Source organism: Lampris incognitus, chromosome 1, assembly GCF_029633865.1.
Source record: "Lampris incognitus isolate fLamInc1 chromosome 1, fLamInc1.hap2, whole genome shotgun sequence".
Classification (NCBI taxonomy): Eukaryota; Metazoa; Chordata; class Actinopteri; order Lampriformes; family Lampridae; genus Lampris; species Lampris incognitus.
This window is the reverse complement of record NC_079211.1, coordinates 53,823,566-53,849,026: the sequence shown is the minus strand read 5'-3', so window position 1 is coordinate 53,849,026 and position 25,461 is coordinate 53,823,566. Positions and strand designations below refer to the sequence as shown.

Genomic DNA, 25,461 nt, shown 5'->3' with positions numbered 1-25,461 from the left:
TGGTGATATCTTTGGTCATGGCTCTAAAACGGTGGTCCTACGTTGCACTGTGAGACAGGTTCAAAGACTGCCGATATTACAGTCTTGCAACCGAAGATGCAACACAAAATGACGCACTGATCAACGCCGCAGAGAATCTTTGCTGGTGCTAAACACAAACAAACACACCGTTAGCATCTGTGACCCAAATGCCATGGATTCAACAAAACAAGCAACACAACGAGCTGTGGCGACTATTGAAAGGACTCGATTCCTGCTTGGTGTCATGTTGCTCTACCAGCGGCGTAGATTGATGACACGCGCTGATACGGCACGCACGCTGATGATCACGGATTTATACCAAGTCCAGTTGCACTTGATTCAACTCCTTTGGATAACCATGACCTGGATGAATGAGAACAGTCACAGACACGCTGATGATGTTTTTATGGACTTATGGACTTGAGTTGTAGCCTGTGATTCAGTAGTGTTATCATCGTACAGTCTACATACATCACACTTGATGTCGTACCAAGTTTATTAGATCCACATCGCACAGTGTGGCTTACAGTAACTTATAGGACTGCTAAATTCACAGTCTGTAGGAGGCTTAAGTGAAAAAGGAAAGTGGGGACTTCCGGTATGGCGACAGACTAGAGCAGACGCATGGAGAGAGGCTCCGAGCACGAATTCATATACTCCCTACATAAAACGCTACGAGTAACAAAATGTTGACCCCGTTCAGCTGCGGTGAGTTAATTTGAGATAAGAAGCCAATTCACTAATGTCGGGCAAGCAAAAAGTTACGTCAAAAGTGAAAACCGTCCCCGAGTCTACCAAGCTAACGAAGCTAGCTGGCTAACGTCGAAACAGCAGCAGTCGGGGACTCAGAAGAGGTCATGATGCTTTCTACCTCCGTGCTGAAATCTGAACTGGAGAAACATCGGGCGGTTATCATGTCTGAGATTCAAGCCTCACTCTCACCCATTAACTTGTCACTGGATGCGGTATGTAAGAAGCTTGAAGCCTATGAACCTCGCATCACCGAAATGGAAGTCTGCCTGTCGGATCACAGCGACAGGCTGGACCGCCTCAAAGTACAGGTGGACAAACTACAACGTGACAACAAGGAGCTATTGGAGAAAACGGAGGACCTTGAAAACAGGTCTCGCCGTAACAATTTGCGCATCATTGGTCTGCCGGAGGGACGTGAGGGGTGAGCAGCTACCATTTTCATGTCACAGTTCTTTGTCGACCTGCTTCAGGACGGCTCGTTTACCAACCCGCCCGAGCTGGACAGGGCACACAGGACTTTGAGGGCTAAGCCAGCGGAAGGGGAGAGACCCAGACCCATTATCGTGCGCTTTCTGCGCTTCCAACAGAAAGAGCAAGTCCTCACAATTGCACGGAAAAAAGGGCAGCTTATGTACCAGGGATGGGGGATTTTCATCTTTCCAGACCTGAGCAACGCACTTGCCAAAAAGCGGGCCACATTCAACCCTGTCAAGGTGAAACTACACCAAAAGGCTGTCAAGTTCACCCTCCAGTACCCCGCTGTGCTCTGTGTCACCCATCAGCAAACGGAATACAAGTTCAACAACGCGGAGGACGCAGAGCGCTTTGTCAGTGAACACTTAACCGGCTGAGGAGAGGCAAAGGCACCGCTAAGGACACGGTATTAGGACACGCAACTTTTTTTTGGAACTGACTGTAAGGTGCTATGAAAACATTCCCATGGTCTCATGTGAGTACAGATTTGGGGTGAAATGATTTTATTTTCTTCCGTTATTATTTTATGTTTGCTATTTTTTCTCTACACCATACACCTATGTTGTCGGGTTGGAGATTGGTCTTTTTAAAAAAAAAATTACACACTTTTAAAGTCAAGTCAGGTATAGAGGCTTGTAGAGTTTTGATTTTTGGTGTATTATATAACTATACCAGCCCAATTTCCAACAGTTGGTTCATATAATTGTAGCGTTAATTGTGTTAATTTGAATGCTCTTAGTTTCTCTCCACCAGTAGGAGAGTAGAGTGCCTAGGTATGTTCTTCCGGATTTCAAGAAGTGTTATGTTCCTGATGCTCACTCCGTTTGGGGGAGTGGGCATAGGGGGGAGGGGTGGGAGGGTAGGAAAAGGGGATATGGGCTCCAGCCACCATTTATTTTTTTATTTATTTTCTTGGGGGGGGGTTTTGGGGTCCATTGCATATGCCACAATCACTCTCAGGTAAACAATTATTATGGCTAACAATGGTGTAAATACGGGTGGGGGATGTGGGATTCGAATGATCTCCTGGAATGTGGGGGGTGTTAATGGGCCTGTAAAAAGAGCAAGGATATTCTCACACTTAAAAGATCTTAAAGCAGATATTATGTTCCTTCAAGAGACTCATCTACACACTATTGATCATCACAGACCTTATCACAGTTCATGAACCAATATGGCTGTGTTGACCCCTGGCGAGCTCTACACCCAACAGACAAGCAGTTCTCCTTTTTTTCATACGTTCATAAGTCTCACTCTCGCATAGACTATTTTGTCATAGATAAAACGCTTCATCCCCTAGTAGTTTCTGCTGAATTCTTGGCAAGGGTGAACTCAGATCACTCTCCTCTAGCTCTAGACTTGAACTTTAAGTCCCAACCCAAAGAATTCCGTCCCTGGAAATTTGACCCCACACTTCTCTCAGACTCTAACTTTTGTACCTCTATTTCACAGACAATAATTTTGTTTCTAGAAACCAACCAAACCGATGATGTTAGCCCCAGTTTACTTTGGGAGACTCTGAAAGCGGTCCTTAGAGGCAAAATAATTTCCTATTCTGCACATATTAACAGGACAATAAAGAAACAAAAGGAAGAGCTACTAAAATCGATAGCTGATCTAGATCGACGTTATGCATTGGCTCCAACAGCAGAACTGTACAAAGAAAAAATGGAAAAGCAGACAGAATTCAATCTTCTATCAACAAAGGAGAGAGAGAGACTTTTGTTCAAAACACGGGGCGTCTTATATGAGCACAGGGAAAAAGCAGGGCGTCTTCTTGCACAGCAGTTAAGGGGTAGGTTAACCTCACAATCGATTACTCAAATAGAAAACATTTCAGGTCAGATAATAACTGACCCATCTGGGATCAATGACACTTTCAGGTCTTTCTACTCCCAACTATTAATCAGAGTCACCAAGAGACAATTCTGAAATGTTGACTTTTTTTTCAAAACACAGCATGCAAAACCTATCAACAGAAGATAAAGACATCCTAGAAACCCCCATAAGTGTAGCTGAGATAACCAAAGCCATTGCACTGATGCATAGTGGGAAATCTCCAGGGCCTGAGGGCTTCTGTGTAGAATTTTTTAAAAAGTTTTCTAAACAGCTTGCCCCCCTCTTGTTGGAGATGTTTAATGACTCTCTGCAGCAAGGCACATTACCACCCACTCTTAGACATGCTACCATATCTCTGATACATAAAAAAAGAAAGGATCCAGTTAAGTGTTCATCATACCATCCTGTCTCACTCCTCAATGTGGATGTTAAAATACTGGCAAAAGTTTTGGCACACAGACTAGAAACTGTTCTACCCACTGTCATATCAAAAGACCAAACCGGGTTTATCAAGAACCGTCACTCATTCACAAATGTGCGACGTCTCCTGAATATAGTTTTCTCTCCATCCCCTACACCTGTTCCAGAGGGGGTCATCTCTCTGGATGCCGAAAAGGCCTTCAACTGGTGGGAATGGAACTACTTATTTTTTTTCCCTCCGCCAGTTCGGTTTTGGAGAGCGCTTTATAGCTTGGGTGCGTTTGCTGTATGTGTCCCCCCAAGCATGTGTATGTACAAATAATATCAGGTCCACATTTTTCCCTTTAATGCGGGGTGCACGCCAAGGTTGTCCGTTGTCCCCCCTCCTCTTTGCTGTAGCTATTGAGCCTTTGTCTATTGCTCTTAAAACCAACAGACTCATTCCAGGTGTTATGAGAGTGGGGGTGGAGCATAAAGTGTCACTGTATGCAGATGACCTGCTAATTTATGTGTCGGACCCCAAAACAGCCATTCCTCACATTTTAAAGACACTCCGGACCTTTGGCATGTTCTCTGGATATAAGCTCAACATAGGAAAGAGTGACTTTTTTCCTATTAATCATCATCAGCAGATATTACACAGTCTGACGTGCCATTCAATCTCTCCCCAACAACATTTAAATATTTAGGTATCAACATTTCTCGAAAGATATCACTACTATTTGACGATAATTTTGCTGCACTCAACTCAAAAGTTAGGGAAGATCTTCAAAAGTGGAACAGCCTGCAGATCACATTGACAGGGAAAATAAAAGGTATTTAAATGCATATTGTCCCACGATATCTGTACCTTTTTCAATGTTTACCTCTCTTCCTACCCAGGTCCTTCTTTCGCAACATTGACAGTGTATTCTTCTCCTTTATATGGAGCAATAAATCTCCGAGGCTTCAAAAATCCCTACTACAGAAGAGTAGATCGGTGGGTGGCTTGGGACTCCCAAATTTACAGCGCTACTATTGGGTAGCCAATTTGCAGAAAATTGTGTGCTGGGCTTTTTGTCCCGAAACTCAATGGTGCCAACTGGAATCATACTCATGTCACTCCTCTTCTTTAAAAGCCTTGGTATGCCATGTGTCATTGTGTCATTGTAATGCTCTGTAATGACTCCTTAAAAAAATGGAAAAGCCAGTAAAATGTGTCTATTAAAAAAAAAAGGAAAGTGGATTTTTAGTGGTGGTATAGTTGGCAGAGTTGTGTTTTGGCTGATGAGGTAGATCGGGAAATTGCACTGGACATTGGCGCAAATATCTTTATGGATCAACATGCCTATTTTTCTCTTTCTTGAAGTTTTGGGAAAGGGCTACATACGTTGAAGACATGCATTATCGTTCCAATATACACAAAGTCTGCCACAACAGAGCACTTTATACAAAGGCTCTTATATGGCAGGTAACGAGTTGAGTCTGATTGTATTTTGAGTTGAGAGAGGAAGTAAAGGTTTTCATATTTCGTAATTACCAATAAAAATTTGAAGTGACACTTATATGTATTGATATGATTGATCTTTTTTCTTTTTTTGTTCTAACTTTTATGTACAAATAAAATAGGTAAAGAATTTTTTTCCCTCAAAATTCCAGAAATGTCAAGCAGCAGTTTAGTTAAAATAGTGAAAGACAATTCTGTAATTTGCCTCCTGCATCCTGTGCCTCAGTTTGTCTATAGTGAATGACCAGATTTTCATCCGGATGGCCACGACGGAGGAAATCAGAAGAGCGTTTGTGGCTCCTGCCCCGACCCCGTCTTCCAGCCCTGTGCCCACCCTCAGCGCACCCCAGCAAGAAATGCTCGCCGCCTTCTCTCTGAAGTCCGGCATGAACCTGGAGTGGTCACAGAAGTAAGACCTCTTTTGTGAGGGGTGGCATTGGGGTGGGGAGATTGAGTGGTTAACTGATGGACTGAGCAAGTGACTTGATCATTTACAGGGTTTCTCATGGGAACATTTTAGTGGATGGGATAAGTGCCACTCAGGTAGGGGCAGCACAAATATATACAGCATGATGAGGTGGGACACAATGCGGCAATCAGTGGCATGGTGCTACTCCATTTAAAACCTTAAAAGCAAACAATAAAATCTTCAAATCCATCCTGAAATTGACAAGAAGTCAGTGGAGGGAGGCCAATACTGGTGTTAACGTGATCACACTTTCTTTTTCCAGTTAGAGAAGCAGAAAACGACGATTGAGGTTATCTTGGCTATAACTGGTGCACAGGATCCCTCCAAAGGGTCTCTCCACCACTCCTTGCTTTAGCTTCTGCCTGCTAAAGGTGTGCATCTCACCATGTGAGTTTGAGTTGTATCTTGATATGTGATCATCACCAATCCCGCGCATCTAGATACAGTTTAAGAAGCCAAAAGATGGTGGCTCACTTGATAGAGCCATACCACATAAGGCTGAGTCCTAACCGCAGTGGCCTGGGTTCCAATCCGGCCCTTTGCTGCATGTCATCCCCTCTCTCATGCCTTTCCTGTCTCTCTACTATCACTATCCAATAAAGGCAGAACAAAACAAAAAAAATCTTAAAACCATCAAGGTGTTTCCAAACTAAAAACCATGGTTGGATAGATAAGTACTGCCTCTGTTCAGGGTACAAGATGCTGCCTTCAGGACAGGTGACAGGCCTACAGGAATGCCCGGAGAGATATGAAGAAGGGCATTAGAGAAGCTTTGTGCCAGTATAAGCAGCACACTGAGGGGTACTTCAAAAACAATAACCACCGTAGCATGTGGAGAGGCATTAAAACCACAACAGGCTACAAGAGTAGCACCTCACAGATCAGCCATGATGTTGCCCTCACTGATGCCCTGAACTGGTTCTTTGCACGCTTCGACAACCAAAACCGCAGAGTGAGAACTCAAATGACACCACCCAAGGAAGAGCATGTACTCACCCTACAGTGCTACCGGGTGAGATCCCCTCTGATGAAAATAGACATCACTAAAGCAGCAGGACCAGACAGGGTGTCAGACCACACTTTTAAGTCATGCGCTGACCCGAATAGCAGAGGTGTTGACCAGCATCTCTCACTACAACAGGCTGTAGTCCCCAACTGTCTTAAATCCACCACCATCATCCCTGTGCCCAAAAAGACAGCAATCGAAAGCCGTCATGACTATCACCGAGTTGCCCTAACACTAGTTGTTATGAAGTGCTTTGAGAGGCTTTTACTGTCTCACATCAAGGCCATCACTCCCACTGATCTGGACAGCAACCAGTTTTCTTATCAATGAAACAGATTTACGGAGGATGCAATCTCAATTGCGTTCCATTCGGCCCTGTCCCACCTGAAACATCCAAACACATGTCAGGATGTAATTCGTTGACTTTAGCTCCGCTTTCAATACTATAATCTCCCATAAACCGGTAGACAAACTCAACTACCTGGGATTAGCTACTTCACTCTGTTTATGGATTATGGACTTTATCACTAGCAAACCACAAAATGTTTGAATGGGCAGCCACACATCCTCTACCCTTATCCTGAACACAGGTGCACTGCGGGGCTGTGTGCTTACTCCAGCCCCCTTGAATCTCTTCACCCATGACTGCACCCCCATCCACTCTAATACTATAGTGAAGTTTGCTGACGACACACCACTATAGTGGTACTAATGTCCAGTCATTGAGGAGACACTACAGAGAGGAGGCTGTGTGCTTACTCCAGCCCCCTTGAATCTCTTCACCCATGACTGCACCCCCATCCACTCTAATACTATAGTTAAGTTTGCTGACGACACACCACTATAGTGGTACTAATGTCCAGACATTGAGGAGACACTAAAGAGAGGAGGTCCAACATCTGGTCGAGTGGTGTTTGGAAAATAATCTGGTCCTGAACACCACAAAAATCAAGGAGATCATTGTGGACTTTTGGAGACCCAGGAAGACCACACCTCCCCCTCTCCACATAAATGGTGAGGAGGTGGAGAGTGTCAATGACATGAAATTCCTGGGAATCCGTATAACAAAAGATCTCTCATGGTCCCTTAACACCGTCCCACCTGGTGAAGAAATCTCAACAGAGGCTTTTCTTCCTAAGAAAAGTCAAACAGGCCAAACTTTCCCCTTAGCTCCTAGTAAACGTTTACAGAAGCACCACAGAGAGTATCCTCTGCTGCTGTGCCAAAGTGTGGTATGCAGACTGCAATGCTGAGAACCAGAAGGACTTGGTGCAGTTGGTAAAAACGGCACAGAAGATTGTGGGAACTGTGCTCCCAAACCTGGATACGGTGTATATGTTAGAGGTCTACACAAGAAGGCTAGCAACATCAGTAGGGACCCAACCCACCCAGGTCACAGTCTGTTTGTCCCTTGCCATCGGGGAAGAGATATAGGGCCATCAAAGCCTGAACTAACAGACTGAAGAACAGCTTCTTCCCCAGAGCTGTAGCCTCCATCAGCCCCCACCCTACAGTAGCTATTGAGGGCTGGGGTCTTTGCCATGCATAAGTGCCTTTTATGTATTATATATATACACTCACTGGCCACTTTATTAGGTACGCCTTGCTAGTACCGGGTTGGACCCCCTTTTGCCTTCAGAACTGCCTTAATCCTTCATGGCGTAGATTCAACAAGGTACTGGAAACATTCCTCAGAGAGTTTGGTCCATATTGACATGATAGCATCACGCAGTTGCTGCAGATTTGTCGGCTGCACATCCATGATGCGAATCTCCCGGTCCACCACATCCCAAAGGTGCTCTATTGGATTGAGATCTGGTGACTGTGGAGGCCATTTGAGTACAGTGAACTCATTGTCATGTTCAAGAAACCAGTCTGAGATGATTTGAGCTTTATGACACGGCGCGTTATCCTGCTGGAAGTAGCCATCAGAAGATGGGAACACTGTGGTCATAAAGGGATGGACATGGTCAGCAACAATACTCGGGTAGGCTGTGGCGTTGACACGATGCTCAATTGGTACTAAGGGGCCCAAAGTGTGCCAAGTAAATATCCCCCACACCATTACACCACCACCACCAGCCTGAACCGTTGATACAAGGCAGGATGGATCCATGCTTTCATGTTGTTGACGCCAAATTCTGACCCTACCATCCGAATGTCGCAGCAGAAATCGAGACTCATCAGACCAGGCAACGTTTTTCCAATCTTCTATTGTCCAATTTTGGTGAGCCTGTGCGAATTGTGGCCTCAGTTTCCTGTTCTTAGCTGACAGGAGTGGCACCCGGTGTGGTCTTCTGCTGCTGTAGCCCATCTGCCTCAAGGTTCGACGTGTTGTGCGTTCAGAGATGCTCTTCTGCATACCTCGGTTGTAGTGAGTGGTTATTTGAGTTACTGTTGCCTTTCTATCAGCTCGAACCAGTCTGGCCATTCTCCTCTGACCTCTGGCATCAACAAGGCATTTTCGCCCACAGAACTGCCGCTCACTGGATATTTTCTCTTTTTCGGACCATTCTCTGTAAACCCTAGAGATGGATGTGCGTGAAAATCCCAGTAGATCAGCAGTTTCTGAAATACTCAGACCAGCCTGTCTGGCACCAACAACCATGCCACGTTCAAAGTCACTTAAATCACCTCTCTTCCCCATTCCGATGCTCGGTTTGAACTGCAGCAGATCGTCTTGACCATGTCTACATGCCTAAATGCATTGAGTTGCTGCCATGTGATTGGCTGATTAGAAATTTGCGTTAACGAGCAGTTGGACAGGTGTGCCTAATAAAGTGGCCAGTGAGTGTACGTACATAGAGGACACTACTTCTACGCCCACGTCTCTATTGTTTTGTTTTGGGGGGGGGGGGTTCTATCTAACAATACCCCCGCTCCCTTTTTTTTTTCTTCACCCAACTGTACCCGGCCAATTACCTCACTCTTCTGAGCCATTCCGGTTGCTGCTCCACCCCCTCTGCCAATCCGGGGAGGGCTGCAGACTACCACATGCCTACTCCGATACATGTGGAGTCGCCAGCCACTTCTTTTCACCTGACAGTGAGGAGTTTCACCAGGGGGACGTAGCGCGTGGGACAATCACGCTATCCCCCCCCCCAGTTCCCCCTCCCCCCTGAACAGGCTCCCCAACTGACCAGAGGAGGCGCTAGCGCAGCAACCAGGACACATACCCACATCCGTCTTCCCACCCTCAGACACGGCAAATTGTGTCTGTGGGGACGCCTGACCAAGCCCGAGGTAACATGGGGATTCGAACTGGCGATCCCCGTGTTGGTAGGCAATGGAATAGACCGCCACGCTACCTGGACGCCCTAACAATACCCTTTTATACTGCACTGTCACTGTTTACCTGCCTCATCCAAGTGCCTTATTTATTATAGAAAACTGTTTGCTTGCTGAAAGTGGAAAAGTGGAGGTTTGAGATAAAAGGTGATGCAAACAGATTTATTGAATAAATTATGACACAAGTGACTACGCTCCACCATAAACAATTGTGATTGTTGGAAACGTACCATGAGGGGTGCCATACTTGAGATAAACTTAGCTGACGATATCTAAATAATTCTTTTGCAGGTGTCTACAAGACAACGAATGGGATTTCAACAGAGCGGCACAAATCTTCACTCAGTTGAAGGTAAAATGACTCGGTTCACTTCCCTGTGCAAGTACACATGTGTTTCCTGCCACAACCTACAGGACAATAAGTACAGTAAACGAAATGACCTGGTTTCTCTTCTTTTCTCAGACGGACGGCAAGATCCCCGACGTTGCATTCATAAAGTGAAGATTTGAATGAGGATTACCACTTTGGGATACATAAAATTGGTTGTCAAAATATTTCTTTTATCCCCTTTTTTCACAATTGGATGTATTGAAGTGTTTGTAACAAGTTAACTTTCTTTACCAATGCTTTGTTATACAAGCTAGAGCTGTTTGACTCAAGACTGATGGTAAAATGAATTTCAGTTGTTGTTGTAACCTTAGTTTTAGGTCTTTATACAGTATCACAGCATGATTTCATAGGAATAAAGTTAAATTGACAATGGCTTGTCCTGTTACATTCAACCTGACCTTTATGAAAAAGGCAGACAAATTGTTCACAGTTGCGTCCATTTCATTTTGCTTTATCGAGGAGCATGGTTATGCTACATTAAACTATATGCGGTGTCTAGACAACTTCAAGACTGAGTACTATGCAACGAGCCGTACAAGCCATTTCAGACTCTAGCTCATTTTAACATGACGTTGGGAGGTGATCGATCAAACCCAGCTGTTCAGTTCAGTCACTGAAGGCAGTGGCTGAATATGCTTCAGGTTAGCCATGCCTGCACATAATGAGCAACTTGCATCTTCACCTACCCATTGATTTAAGGTTTTGTGGTGTCGATAGTACATCGTAAATTGGTAAATCATAAATAAAATGAATTTAAGACTTGCCTCCGTGGCCCATAGATCTCGCCAGCCTGTCCTCCTCAACTTTATCCCATTTATCCACTGACCTTGTTTTGCCTGTGAAAGCTACCCTCGCACCCCCATCAGCTTCTTTCTGCTGCTCAATCTGAGCTGCAACCATTTGCCTTCTCAAACAATGTAGCCTTACTCCATGTTTCACCTGACCTGAACCCTGCCCTTCCCTTTTGACCTTGGCCTAAGATTTCAGTGTTGAAGCACTCCCTGGATGCGTAACTACCTCCGTTGGGTACCATTTCCTCCCTGATTTCACCTGCAGTGCTGCAGCATTATCTAGCAAATCCCTAGAGTCAGACGTTCTCCAGCCTGACCCTGAATTCCTCTGTCAAACTAGTCGATGCCACAGTGCTGCCTTTGCTCGCTCCTTCGTCCTCAAGTTCTGCCCATCTGAGCACAGACAACCTTTTCAATCTGCAACACACCAATGCCCTATTTGTCACCTGCTCGCCTCCACTGTTTCCTTAATTGCCTTCTCTCCCAAATACCTCATATCTCTACCTGCCATCTCGATTTTATTGAATCCTGCATTCTTTTATTCTTCCCCTGTATGACTAAATCTCTCCACAAAATAGTTATAAATTATCTCACCTACTCTCTTACTAACCTTTTCGCATCTAGGCTGGTTTGCTCACCAACATTTTGCTCTGCAGTGCTTGAACATGCCTTGTCTGCAACAGGGTTAACGATATCCTGCAGACTTTGATGTGAAACGTGCCACTGGACTTAGGCGAATGACTTGGCCTACTTCTCAACAAGTACGGATCAATGCAGGGCCACTGTGCTCCTGTCAAACACCTTTTTCTTTCCCTGGTGGATCCTAAGTAGTATCTTCACTGTTTTCTCCTTCCTCCACTGATATGCACAGACTTGCGGCAGCTTTTCCTTTTTTCTTTTTTTTTTCCTTTTTCTCCCCAATTGTACCCATCCAATTACCCCACACTTCTAAGCCATCCTGGCTGTTGCTCCACCCACTCTGCTGATCTGGTAGGGCTGCAGACTACCAAATGCCTCCTCCGATACATATGGAGTCGCCAGTCACTTCTTTTCACCTGACAGTGAGGAGTTTCGCCAGGGGGACTTAGCGTATGGGATGATCACGCTACCCCCCCCCCGCCCCAAACAGGTGCCCTGACTGACCAGAGGAGGCGCTAGCGCAGCGACCAGGACACATACCCACATCCGGCTTCCCACCCCCAGACACAGCCAATTGTGTCTGTAGGGACGCCTGACCAAGCCGGAGCTAACACAGGGATCGAACTGGCGATCCCCGTGTTGGTAGGCAACGGAATAGACCGCCACGCTACCTGGATGCCTGCCCCTTTTCCTCCTCTTCTAACCTGACTGCCTCCATGTTTCTCCTATTGGCCTTAACCGTTTCAAGGTCTAAAGCCATGTTATGTGTCTGAATCGTCTTCCACTCATGCTCTTGCAGATTCTCAGGGTGTCTCAACATGTAATCCAACTGGTTTTATTGACCATGACCTGCCTCAATGAGTTGCCAACCCATGACGGACCAACTGGGGTCTATTCCCTCCTGCCAACTGTCTTTCAAAGGCGTCACCAAGTCTTTCCCTTGTTTTCAGCTGACCTATTCGTAACTCACTAGCTGAGCCTAGATGGAACATATAATAATACATGAGTTTTTATGTTGGATCCCTTGTGCTGGTATGTAGGGAGTCAGACACCAAAACAATTCAACAAACCATGAGAGAAAAATTAAGCCAACATCACACACTTGACCCCGCATTAAAGAGATCATCAGGGAGTGCCTTTGCAAATCTCCATAAAACTGGTTACAAATGGCATCGTTGGCTGCCAGACTGTGATACCAATTCGTGTTGGCAAGTGTATTCTCACTTTTACATTTTTTTTTTCTTTAATTGCAAAAAATACACATACAGGAATCAACATAACAGCAATGTACACACAACTTCAAACAGAAAACAGAAACTGACAGTGAACAAAACACTCCCCATTTCAAATACAACAATGTTCTTCAAAATGAAAAATACATAAACTGAATAGAAAATAATGAAATTTAAAAAAACCCAATTGCATTAGAATTGGAAATATAAGAATAAAGAAGCATTAAGTCACAGAATGTCAGCGGATTATTTAAAGATGTTGTCGTAGTAGTTTAGCAGTGTTGTACTCTTGTTGTCTTCTACTAATCTAGTAGAACTTCAGAGAGGTTCTAGTTGGGAGTAGAACATTTCTGCTTGTGTATGAAGAATTTTTTTTTTATTAACTTTATTTTCCAATTTTCAAGTTTTTTTGGAACAGGTATACAAAGCACACGAACAACAACAACAACAACAAAAATAAACATGCAGGAATCCCCCCTCCCCCCCAAGGCTCAAAAAAAAAAAAGACTACGCAGGGATTTCTTATTCCAATTCCACATAATAACCATATTTTTGAAGAAAATATAAAGTTGTACACATATATCTATAAGTATTTTCGTTACAACCAGGTAAATAAAAAGTACATTCAATAAAAGGGAAACCCTTCAATAAAGTTATGAAAGGACTCCAGGTCAAAGTAAAGTTTTTGCGGGTTTTACATATGCAAAAATGATGGCGCTTTATTTGACTTCCAGTTAAATAGGATAAGTCTGCGTGCTAGTAATGAGGCAAATGCTAGAGCATTTGCCTGCAAAGTTGTGACCTTACAGTTAGGGGGTGGTATGCCAAAGACGGCTGTGTGAAAATCAGGGTTTATGGTCTGTTTACAGATATGTGAGAATACATTAAATATCTGTCCCCAATAACTGTTGAGGGAGGGGCATGCCCAGAACATGTGTCCCACCGAGGCTGGACTATGACTGCACCTCGGACAGCTAGGGTCTGTGGTTGGAAAGATTCTGGCAAGCTTGTCCCCCTAGTAGTGAAGACGGTGAAGCACCTTAAACTGAATTAACCCATGTCGTATACACAATGAAGACGTATGAATACGAGTTAAGCTGTCCCGCCATGCCTCTTCAGAAAGCTCTACACCCAAATCTCTCTCCCATGCAGTTTTTGTTTTGTCCCAGGATATCTGTTTCAATCCCTGTATCAGTGTGTAAATTATAGAGACCCGTTTTTTCCCAAAGGGATCCTTCTCTAGAATAACATCTAATTGGCTCCTGGTTGGCAGATACGGAAATGAGGGAAACACTTTCTTGGCAAAACTACGGATTTGAAGGTATCTAAAAAAATGGGATCTGGGTATGTTATGGTCTTTGGTAAGTGTTTCAAATGAGGCGAATGTTCCATCTTTAAATAGATCACAGAAAAACACCAGTCCATTTCTATGCCAAAGTTGAAATGTGTTATCTAACACAGATGGCAAGAAGAATTGATTATTTGCTACTGGAAAAAGACCGCTAGCATGCTTTAATCCAAAATGCCTCCTAAACTGGAGCCATATCCTAAGTGAAGCTTTAACCACTGGGTTTGTTATTTGTATGTTACGATTATGTGGTAGTGGAGAGGTGAATATCGGTAAAGGATTGGATAAGAGTTCCATGTGAACCCAATCTGCACCCTGTTGATTCTCATATGTAAATGCCCAATGTAAAAGTTTTACAATGTTCGCAGCCCAGTATTAACAAATAAAGTTAGGCAAACCTAATCCCCTTGTCTCCTTAGGGACCTCCAAGTATATTTTCTTCATCCTGGGGTTTGAATTGTTCCAGATGAATGATGAAATTAATCTATCTAATTGTTGAAAAGTTGTCTTAGGTATGAATATGGGAATCATTTGAAAAAGATAGAGAAATCTGGGTAAGACTGTCATTTTAACTATATTAATGTGGCCCGCTAATGAAATTGGTAGCGTTGACCACTTTTTAAAATCTTGTTTTGTTCGTTCTATTAGTGTTTTAAAGTTATGGTTATATAACCTCCCCATTGTATGAGTGACTTTGATTCCTAAATATGTAAATACATTATGTTCAAGTTTGAATGGAAAGCTACACCGGTCTCTATCAGTGTGGTTACTCGGAAAAAGCAAGCTCTTTGAATAATTTATCTTATAACCTGACAGGCGACCAAAGTTATCCAGGGTAAGTAATAGTCTTGGTATAGATTCTATTGGGTTGGATATATATCACAACAGGTCATCTGCATAAAGTGATACCTTATGCAATTTACCACCTCGTGAGATACCTTTAATGCCATCCTCTGCCCTAAGAGCTATAGCAAATGGCTCAATTGCCAAATCGAACAAGTAAGGAGAGAGGCTGCAGCCCTGTCTGCAGCCCCTATGGAGTGAAAAATAATCAGAAATAATATTATTCGTCCGCACTGCGGCTGTCGGTGAGCAATACAATATTTTAACCCATGCTAGGAATGTGGAACCAAAGCCAAACCTTTCTAGAACAGCAAATAGATATTGCCATTTGATGCGGTCAAATGCCTTCTCAGCATCTAAAGAAATCACTACTTCTGTCTGTTCTACGGAATGTGGTGTGTACAGTACATTAAATAGGCGGCGCATGTTATAGAATGACTGCCTGCCTGGTATAAAACCAGTTTGATCAGGGTTAACAACCGTTGGGACAACAGTTTCAATACGGGTGGCCAAGATTTTTGTAAGGATTTTGTAGTCGCAATTCAACAAGCTTACAGGACGGTAGGAGCCACACATTAGGGGATCTTTTTCTTTTTTAAGTAACACTGATATGATTGCCTGCATCATAGTTTGGGGCAATTTCTGTTGGTTAAAAATTTCCTGATACATCAGGTTAAGTATTGGTGCCAGCTTGGTAGCAAATTCTTTATACATTTCAATTGTGAAACCATCCGGACCTGGTGCCTTGTTGCTCTGCATGGATTTAATTGCTTGTATCACTTCCTCTGTTGATATCTCTCTGTCTATCTGTGCTCTGTCTTCAAGGGCAATTTTTGGTGTGGTCAGACCGTCTAAAAAAGTTAAAATATGCAACAAGTCGCTGGGCCGTTTTGAACTATAAAGGGTAATATAAAATTGTTTAAACTGGTTATTGATGGTGTCAGGGTTGGCAGTCTTTACCCCAGCTGCTGTGCAAATTTCAGAAATAGTGTTAGCAGCTATGGACTGTCTAACCTGATGGGCTAATAGTTTTCCAGCTTTCTCTCCATGCTCATAAAATGTCTGTTTTGATTTAAAGAATAATTGTTCTGTTTGTTTAATGGAGAGATTGTCGAATTCTGTTTTTAATAATAATTTTTTCTTATAAAGTTCAGGTGTTGGGGAATCGGCATATGAACGGTCCACTTCCGCTATGCTATGGGACAGTTCTGTTAGACGTCGTTTATGTTTCTTTCTCTCATGTGCTGTGTATGAGATTATTTGGCCTCTAAGGTAGGCTTTGAGAGCCTCCCAAACAATAGTTAGTGGCATATCTGGAGTATGGTTGAATTCCATAAAGATATCTATCTTCTGGGAGAGAAAATTTTTAAAGGAGTCCCTGGACAGTAATAGAGGATCAAATCGCCAGGTGCGTTGGGGTTTAGGGCAGTCTATGAAACCTATATCTAGATGTACAGGACTATGATCCGAAATAACAATACTATTATATTGGCTCCCCCTAACCATAGGAAGGACCCTACTATCCAGGAGAAAAAAATCAATCCTTGAGTAAGAATGGTGCACTGGGGAAAAAAAGGAGTATTGTTTAGTAGTTGGGTTGTTTCTTCTCCAGGGATCAAAAAGAGAGTAGGATTCCATAAATGAATGGATAACAGCACCTGCCTTCGAAACTTTACTATTAGGTCTTGGGTTTGATCTGTCCAAATATGGATGTAATACACAATTAAAATCTCCCCCCAATATTAATCGGTAATTATTTAAGTCTGGGAGGGCTGCTATGAATGTTGTGGTTACACCGCCCCGAGCTGCCTCCCCGGCACGTTCAAGCCACTCCCCCAGCTCGGACGTGCCGGAAACATCCGAGCGCTCGGCTCGCGCTCTGAGACGAGCGCTGCACTGCACCAGGTGTTTGCCATCATCCATCAGGCACACCTGTGGCAATCAGGCAGCCTTCTACAAAAAGCCTCCCAGAACGTCTCTCAGTGCTTCGACGTACTGAACCTGCGGTGAAGTTCTGATAAGCCCTCCAGCGTTCCTTGCTTTCTGTTTATTCCCCAGTGTCTTATCTTCGTGTCTCTGTTTCCTCCCAAGACTCTCCCTCCGCGATTTCCACGGCTCCCCGCGTCTCCCTCGTCCCCAGCGACCTTCACGTTTCTCCCCGGACCTCTCCTGCGATCTCCCCCCTTGTCCCTCTACCTGGACCCCTCCTTTCGGACTCGACTTCCCGGATCTCGGACCTGGACTTTCTCGGACAACCCCTCTTGGATCACGGACTGGACTTTCTCGCCAGGTGCACGCACATTTCTTCAACACCTCCTGGTCATTTACATACCGCACCACTACTACTACTACTTTCGGCTGCTCCCGTTAGGGGTCGCCACAGCGGATCATCCGTTTCCATTTCTTCCTGTCTTCTGCGTCTTCCTCTGTCACACCAGCCACCTGCATGTCTTCCCTCACCACATCCATAAACCTCCTCTTCTCCTCTTCCCTGGCAGCTCCATATTCAGCATCCTTCTCCCAATATACTCAGCATCTCTCCTCCACACATGTCCAAGCCATCTCAATCTTGCCTCTCTTGCTTTGTCTCCAAACCGTCCAACCTGAGCGGTCCCTCTAATATAATCGTTCCTAATCCTGTCCTTCTTCGTTACTCCCAGTGAAAATCTTAGCATCTTCAACTCTGCCACCTCCAGCTCCGCCTCCTGTCTTTTCGTCAGTGCCAATGTCTCCAAACCATATAACATATGGTTTGGAGACATCTTGTAAACTTTCCCTTTAACTCTTGCTGGTACCCTTCTGTCGCAAATCACTCCTGACACTCTTCTCCACCCACTCCAACCTGCCTGCACTCTCTTTTTCACCTCTCTACTGCACTCCCCGTTACTTTGGACAGTTGACCCCAAGTATTTAAACTCAGATGTTTTTGTCACCTCCACTCCTTGCATCCTGACCATTCCACTGTCCTCTCTCTCATTCACGCATAGGTATTCCGTCTTGCTCCTACTGACTTTCATTCCTCTTCTCTCCAGTGCATACCTCCACCTCTCCAGGCTCTCCTCAACCTGCACCCTACTCTCACTACAGATCACAATGTCATCTGCGAACATCATCGTCCATGGAGACTCCTGCCTGATCTTGTCCGTCAACCTGTCCATCACCATTGCAAACAAGAAAGGGCTAAGAGCCGATCCTTGATGTAATCCCACCTCCACCTTGAACCCATCCGTCATTCCAACCGCACACCTCACCATTGTCACACTTCCCTCATACGTATCCTGCACCACTCCTACATACTTCTCTGCAACTCCTGACTTCCTCATACAATACCACACCTCCTCTCTCGGTACTCTGTCATAAGCTTTCTCTAAATCTACAAAGACACAGTGCAACTCTTTCTGGCCTTCTCTATACTTCTCAATCAACATTCTCAAAGCAAACATCGCATCTGTGGTGCTCTTTCGTGGCATGAAACCATACTGCTGCTCGCTGATCGTCACCTCTCCTCTTAACCTAGCTTCTATTACTCTTTCCCAAATCTTCATGCTGTGGCTGATCAACTTTATACCTCTGTAGTTGTTACAGTTCTGCACATCGCCCTTGTTCTTGAAAATCGGTACCAGTATGCTTCTTCTCCACTCCTCAGGCATCCTCTCACTTTCCAGGATTGTGTTAAACAATCTAGTTAGAAACTCCACTGCCATCTCTCCTAAACATCTCCATGCCTCCACAGGTATGTCATCAGGACCAACTGCCTTTCCATTCTTCATCCTCTTCATAGCTGCCCTCACTTCCTCCTTGCTAATCCGCTGAACTTCCTGATTCACTATCCCTACATCATCCAACCTTCTCTCTCTCTCATTTTCTTCATTCATCAGCCCCTCAAAGTATTCCTTCCACCTTCTTAGCACACTCTCCTCGCTTGTCAGCACATTTCCATCTCTATCCTTGATCGCCCTAACTTGCTGCACATCCTTTGCAGCTTGGTCCCTCTGTCTAGCCAATCGGTACAAGTCCTTTTCTCCTTCCTTAGTGTCTAATCTGTCATACAACTCACCATACGCCTTTTCCTTTGCCTTTGCCACCTCTCTCTTTGCTTTACGCTGCATCTCCTTGTACTCCTGTCTACTTTCTTCATCTCTCTGACTATCCCACTTCTTCTTTGCCAACCTTTTCCTCTGTATAATTTGCTGTACTTCCTCATTCCACCACCAAGTCTCCTTGTCTTCCTTCCTCTGTCCTGATGACACACCAAGTACCTTCCTAGCTGTCTCCCTCACTATTTCTGCAGTGGTTTTCCAGCCATCTGGCAACTCTTCACGACCACCCAGTGCCTGTCTTAACTCCTGCCTGAACTCCACACATTGGCTAAAAACACTCCCACATAGTTATACACGCAAACCACGGGACACCACACATAGTTTATTCACACATCCCACTAACAGAACGCCTTTTTTCACCATACATTTCCCTCCCACAATAAAACCCCCCTTTGTAGACTTAGAAGTCATCTCTGGTCTGTCTGTCTTGGGTTTCGCCACACGGGTCAGGTTCTGGTGCGCGAGCACAACAGAACGTCGAAGCCATTATGGACCCAGGCAAACCCAAGGAGCGGACGGTCCCTGTGACGCCCCTGAGCCCCGTCCCCCTAGAGGCAGTAGTAAGAAGTCACAGTTGCCAACTTGCCTCTCTCTGCTCAGAGCTTACTACTGCCTTCACCCGTGTCACCGGAGAGATCAGCGATCTTCAGTCCGGCTCCCAGGCCGCGACGAGCACGTTAGATGCCCTCACCGCGCAGATCGCTGCACTCTCCACAGCGGTCTCCAGGATGAGCGACCACCCTGCCCTGGCCTCGGTCTCTGCCCCCAGCTCGGCCTCCGGTTTCCCCGTTCCTGGTCCCGACGTTCCCCCTCCGAGTCAACCCCCACTGGACCCCCGGTGCGAGCCTAACCTCCCCTGCCCCAAGGCCTTCGGTGGGGAGTTCGAGCTGTGCAGGGGTTTCCTTGGTCAGTGTGAGCTCCTGTTCAAACACCAGCCAGCTAGGTATAGGACAGGAGAGACCAAGGTAGCCCTTGTCATGTCCCTCCTCACCGGCAAAGCCCTCAGCTGGGCCATAGCGGCGGTAGGCCATACCGAGCAGCTCGCCTCGGACTATGGTGCCTTCCGCCGCGAGTTCAATCTGGTGTTCGACCACCCAGCTGACGGGCAGGACGCTGCCGGCCGCCTCCATTCCATCCAACAGGGAGCCAGGTCGGTGGCAGAGTATTCCCTGGAGGTAAGGATACTCGCGGCAGACAGTGGGTGGGATGACACTGCGCTCAAGAGCGCGTACAGGAGGGGGCTGAGCGAGCCCATCAAAGATCTTATCGTTCGGGACCGCCCTGCCTCCTTCAACGAGCTCGTCACCCTCGCCCTCCAGATGGACGAACGGCTGCGGGAGCGGCGCCAGGAACGCGCCCCGCGCGCTGGCCCCTCCCATAGACCAACCCCCGTCCGTCCTACCGGTGCCTTCCCTGGGTCAGCGTCCCGTGGGCTCTCTCCACCCTCACACTCCCCCTCGCAACCCTGGGTGGCTTCTGGATCCAGGCCGGAGGAGGAGCCCATGCAGTTGGGTCGGTCACGGCTCCCGCTGGAAGTTAGGGAGCAGAGGATGCATGGCCACCTCTGCCTCTACTGCGGGAGGTCGGGCCACTATATCAAGGCCTGCCCGACTCGCCCAAAAAGACCCGGCTCACTAGTGAGGGGTGTCCTAGTGAGTCTGACGACCCTTCCTCAGCCCCAGCCCAAGAAGGAGCACAACCACCTTTTTCCGGTCACTCTCACCTGGGGTAACCGCTCACTGTCTGTTGGTGCACTCCTGGATTCGGGGGCGGACGAGTGTTTGATGGACACCTCGCTGGCCCGGCAGGCCGGCATTCCACTCGTCCCCCTAGACACACCCCTCACAGCCCAAGCCCTAGATGGACGTTCACTTGGTAAAATCACACACAGCACTGCTTCCCTCACTCTTTCGGGTAATCACGTGGAAGCTATCCGTTTCTTGGTTTTGCGCGCCCCTGGTGTTAGGAAGACCGTGGTTGGAACGGCACGATCCCTACATCTCTTGGTCTACTGGGCGGATTTTGGGTTTGAGCGTTGCGTGTCATGCCAACTGCCTTCGCTCCGCCCACTCCCCGTCCAGCGGCCTCAGACCCGTGCCTCCTCCCACGGATCTCATTGGTGTTCCTTCCATTTATCACGATTTAGCCCCTGTATTTAGTAAAGAGAGTGCACTTTCCCTCCCCCCTCACCGTCCCTATGATTGTGCCATAGATCTCTTTCCCGGGGCCGCCCTTCCCACCGGTCGGTTGTATAACCTCTCCGTCCCAGAGAAGGAGGCTATGCGCAATTATATCAGAGTCCCTGGCCTCAGGAATCATAAGGCCCTCGTCTTCCCCGGTGGCGGCGGGCTTCTTTTTTGTGGCAAAGAAGGGCAGCCTGAGGCCTTGCATAGATTATCGGATGTTAAATAATATCACGGTGAAAAATAAATACCCACTCCCCCTTATGAGTTCCACGTTCGAGCCACTCACTCACGCCACGGTGTTCACGAAGCTGGACCTGCGCGGCGCGTACCACCTGGTGCGAATCCGGGAAGGGGATGAATGGAAGACGGCCTTCAACACCCACCTAGGGCATTTCGAGTACCTCGTTATGCCCTTCGGCCTCACCAACGCCCCGGCCGTCTTCCAGGCATTGGTCAACGACGTGCTCCGGGACATGCTGAACACGTTCGCGGTGGTGTACCTGGATGACATACTCGTGTTCTCCAGGACTGAGGAGGAACACCACCAGCATGTCCGCCTGGTCCTCCAACGGCTGCTGAAGAACAGGCTCTTCGTGAAAGCCGAGAAGTGCGTGTTCTACTCCGCCTCCGTGGAGTTCCTTGGCCACATCGTGGAGAAGGGGCTCGTCCGCACTGACCTCAGGAAGACCCGAGCGGTGGAGGAGTGGGCACGGCCCACCAACAGGACGCAACTCCAGCGCTTCCTGGGGTTTGCAAACTTCTACCGGCGCTTCATCAGGGGGTTCAGCCGTGTGGCCGCCCCCCTCACTGCACTCACCTCCAACCTCCGCCCCTTCTCCTGGACCTCGGAGGCGGAAGCCGCCTTCTTGGCCCTGAAGAGGCTGTTCACAACGGCTCCGGTGCTCGCCCACCCGGACCCGTGCAGACAGTTCATCGTGCAGGTGGACGCATCGGACACGGGCATCGGAGCCGTCCTCTCCCAGCGGTCGGAGGAGGACCAGAAGATCCACCCGTGCGCCTTCTTCTCCCGGCGTTTCAGTCCTGCGGAGAAGAATTATGACATCGGCAACAGGGAGTTGCTGGCCGTCCACGCCGCCCTAGAGGAGTGGAGACACTGGCTGGAGGGAGCAGGGCAGCCGTTCATCGTATGGTCCGATCACAAAAACCTGACCTACGTACGGACGGCTAAGAGGCTCAACCCCAGGCAGGCGCGCTGGGCTCTCTTCTTCAGCCGGTTCGACTTCACCCTCACCTACCGCCCGGGCACCAAGAACGTCAGGGCAGACGCCCTCTCCCGTCTGTTTCCCGAGGGGTCCCCTGACGCCCCAGACACCATCCTTCCCCCGGCCCGGGTGGTGGGCGCCGTCACCTGGGCCATCGAATCAGTGGTGAGAAGGGCCCAGCGCGCCCATCCCGACCCAGGCAATGGACCCCGGAACCGGCTATTTGTGCCTCCCTCTGTCCGGCCCCAGGTGCTGGAGTGGGGCCACTCCAGCCATCTTGCCTGCCACCCCGGTGTCTACCGAACGGCGGCCTTCATCCGCAGGGGTTTCTGGTGGCCCACCATGGAGGCAGACACCAGAGAGTTCGTGGCAGCCTGCACCACCTGCGCCCGCAGCAAGGCTCTCCATCGCCCTCCAGCAGGTCTCCTGCGCCCCCTTCCTGTCCCCGGCCGACCTTGGTCCCACATTGCCTTGGACTTTGTAACTGGCCTCCCCGTGTCCCAAGGCAATGACACCATCCTGACCATTGTCGACCGGTTTTCCAAGGCCGTCCATTTTGTTGCCCTCACCAAACTCCCCTCTGCAGCCAAGACGGCGGACCTTCTCGTCTCCCACGTCGTCCGACCTCATGGGATTCCCCTGGACATTGTGTCTGACCGTGGTCCCCAGTTCACTTCGAAGGTATGGCAGGCCTTCTGTAAGGGGATTGGGGCCACGGTCAGCCTCTCCTCCGGGTATCACCCCCAGACCAATGGGCAGGCAGAGCGGGCCAATCAAGCCCTGGAGGCGGCTTTGCGTTGCGTTACCACCAGCAACCCCGCCTCCTGGAGCAAGTACCTGCCCTGGGTGGAGTACTCGCTCAACTCCATGGAGAGTTCGGCTACCGGTTTGTCCCCCCATCAGGAGTTGGAGGTAGCGGTCCCGTCCACGAGGGCCCATCTCCGCCGATGCCGGCGCGTTTGGAAGACCGCCCGGGCCGCTATGTTGCGAGCTACAGAGCGGGCCCGGCGCAGCGCCAACCGGCGGAGAGTGCCGGCCCCAGCTTATCGACCTGGCCAGAGGGTATGGCTCCTGGCCCGGGACCTGCCCCTCCCTACCCTCAACCGGAAGCTGGCTCCCCGCTACGTCGATCCCTACACCATCGACCGCATCGTCAACCCTTCGGCGGTGCGTCTCCATCTCCCTACCTCACTCAAGATCCATCCCGTCTTCCATGTCTCGCGCCTCAAACCGGTAGCCACCAGCCCCCTGTCCAAGCTCCTCCACCCCCCAGGGTCCTCGACGGTGGTATGTCGACCAGCTGCTCGCCGTACGCCGCCGGGGGCGTGGGTACCAATACCTGGTGGACTGGGTTGGCTATGGGCCCGAGGACCGCAGCTGGGTTCCCCGGTCCTACCTGGCCGACCCCGCACTCCTGGAGGAGTTCTATCGGGCCCACCCCAACGCCATCGGACGGTCGCCCGGTGTCTCCCATAGGAGGGGGGGTCCTGTTGTGGTTACACCGCCCCGAGCTGCCTCCCCGGCACGTTCAAGCCACTCCCCCAGCTCGGACGTGCCGGAAACATCCGAGCGCTCGCGCTCTGAGACGAGCGCTGCACTGCACCAGGTGTTTGCCATCATCCATCAGGCACACCTGTGGCAATCAGGCAGCCTTCTACAAAAAGCCTCCCAGAACGTCTTTCAGTGCTTCGACGTACTGAACCCTGCGGTGAAGTTCTGGTAAGCCCTCCAGCGTTCCTTGCTTTGTTTATTCCCCAGTGTCTAATCTTCGTGTCTCTGTTTCCTCCCAAGACTCTCCCTCCGCGATTTCCACGGCTCCCCGCGTCTCCCTCGTCCCCAGCGACCTTCACGTTTCTCCCCGGACCTCTCCTGCGATCTCCCCCCCCCCTTGTCCCTCTACCTGGACCCCTCCTTTCGGACTCGACTTCCCGGATCTCGGACCTGGACTTTCTCGGACAACCCCTCTTGGATCACGGACTGGACTTTCTCGCCAGGTGCACGCACATTTCTTCAACACCTCCTGGTCATTTACATACCGCACCACACATTGGCTAAAAACACTCACACATAGTTATACACGCAAACCACGGGACACCACACATAGTTTATTCACACATCCCACTAACAGAACGCCTTTTTTCACCATACACTTCCCTCCCACAATAAAACCCCCCTTTGTAGACTTAGAAGTCATCTCGTGTCTGTCTGTCTTGGGTTTCGCCACACGGGTCAGGTTCTGGTGCGCGAGCATAACAGGTGCTGCTTCTTGAGGATACAGGGCAGGTACCGAGGGCTTCACATGGTGGCACTGCTGAATTTTCAGAAGCTTCAGGTCTTAAGCTCAGTATAAACAAAAGGGAACTTTTATGTTTAAATGAGACTGAAGAGAAACTTGTGTTTAATGTCCCTGTTAAGCAATGTGTACAATACCTTGGTATTCACATTTCAAAGGACAGGGCTCTCAGACAGCAGCCACATGTTCTCCCTAAAACCGAGTCAGTTCTTGATATGCGGCTTCAGGGAGATCTTTCCACTTTTGGAAGAGTGTTACTGACAAAGGCTGAAGGGGTATCCAGATGGGGTTATCCTACCTTGTCACTCTATGTTAATGATGTGCTCTGTAAAGAAGTTAATTTATCAAATTTGTATGGAAAAGCAGACGTCGTTACCTTAGAGAAGAAACACTCAGATGGGAGAGAGCTGAAGGAGGATGGAAATCTTAGGTTTTGTCCATTTAAATTGCACCTTCAAGATCAAATGGCTTAAACGATGTTTGGAGCTGCCAGAATCATCATGGAATTTTATACCACACATATTTAAAAATGTAGGTGGCTTGAAGTGTCTAATGGGGTGTAACTACGCTGTAAATAAAACTCTGGAAGTTCCATCGGCAGGCTTTACAGTCGTGTCCTGGAAAGGGTGTGATGTTCACTACTTTCCACCACATGAGGA

The 25,461-nt window shown here is 47.9% G+C and overlaps 1 protein-coding gene across 1 annotated transcript in view; it reads left to right on the top strand.

The window, feature by feature from the left end:
* The window catches only part of LOC130108312 (nuclear RNA export factor 1-like), a 30,958-nt gene extending 20,059 nt beyond the window's left edge, over positions 1-10,899 (top strand). Inside the window, exons 19-21 of the mRNA XM_056275209.1 lie at positions 5,220-5,402; positions 10,048-10,108; positions 10,220-10,899. Of these exons, the coding sequence (XP_056131184.1) occupies positions 5,220-5,402; positions 10,048-10,108; positions 10,220-10,258 (283 nt within the window). The 3' untranslated portion in view covers positions 10,259-10,899. The remainder of the gene's footprint in view (positions 1-5,219; positions 5,403-10,047; positions 10,109-10,219) is intronic.
* The last annotated feature ends 14,562 nt before the right edge of the window (positions 10,900-25,461 follow it).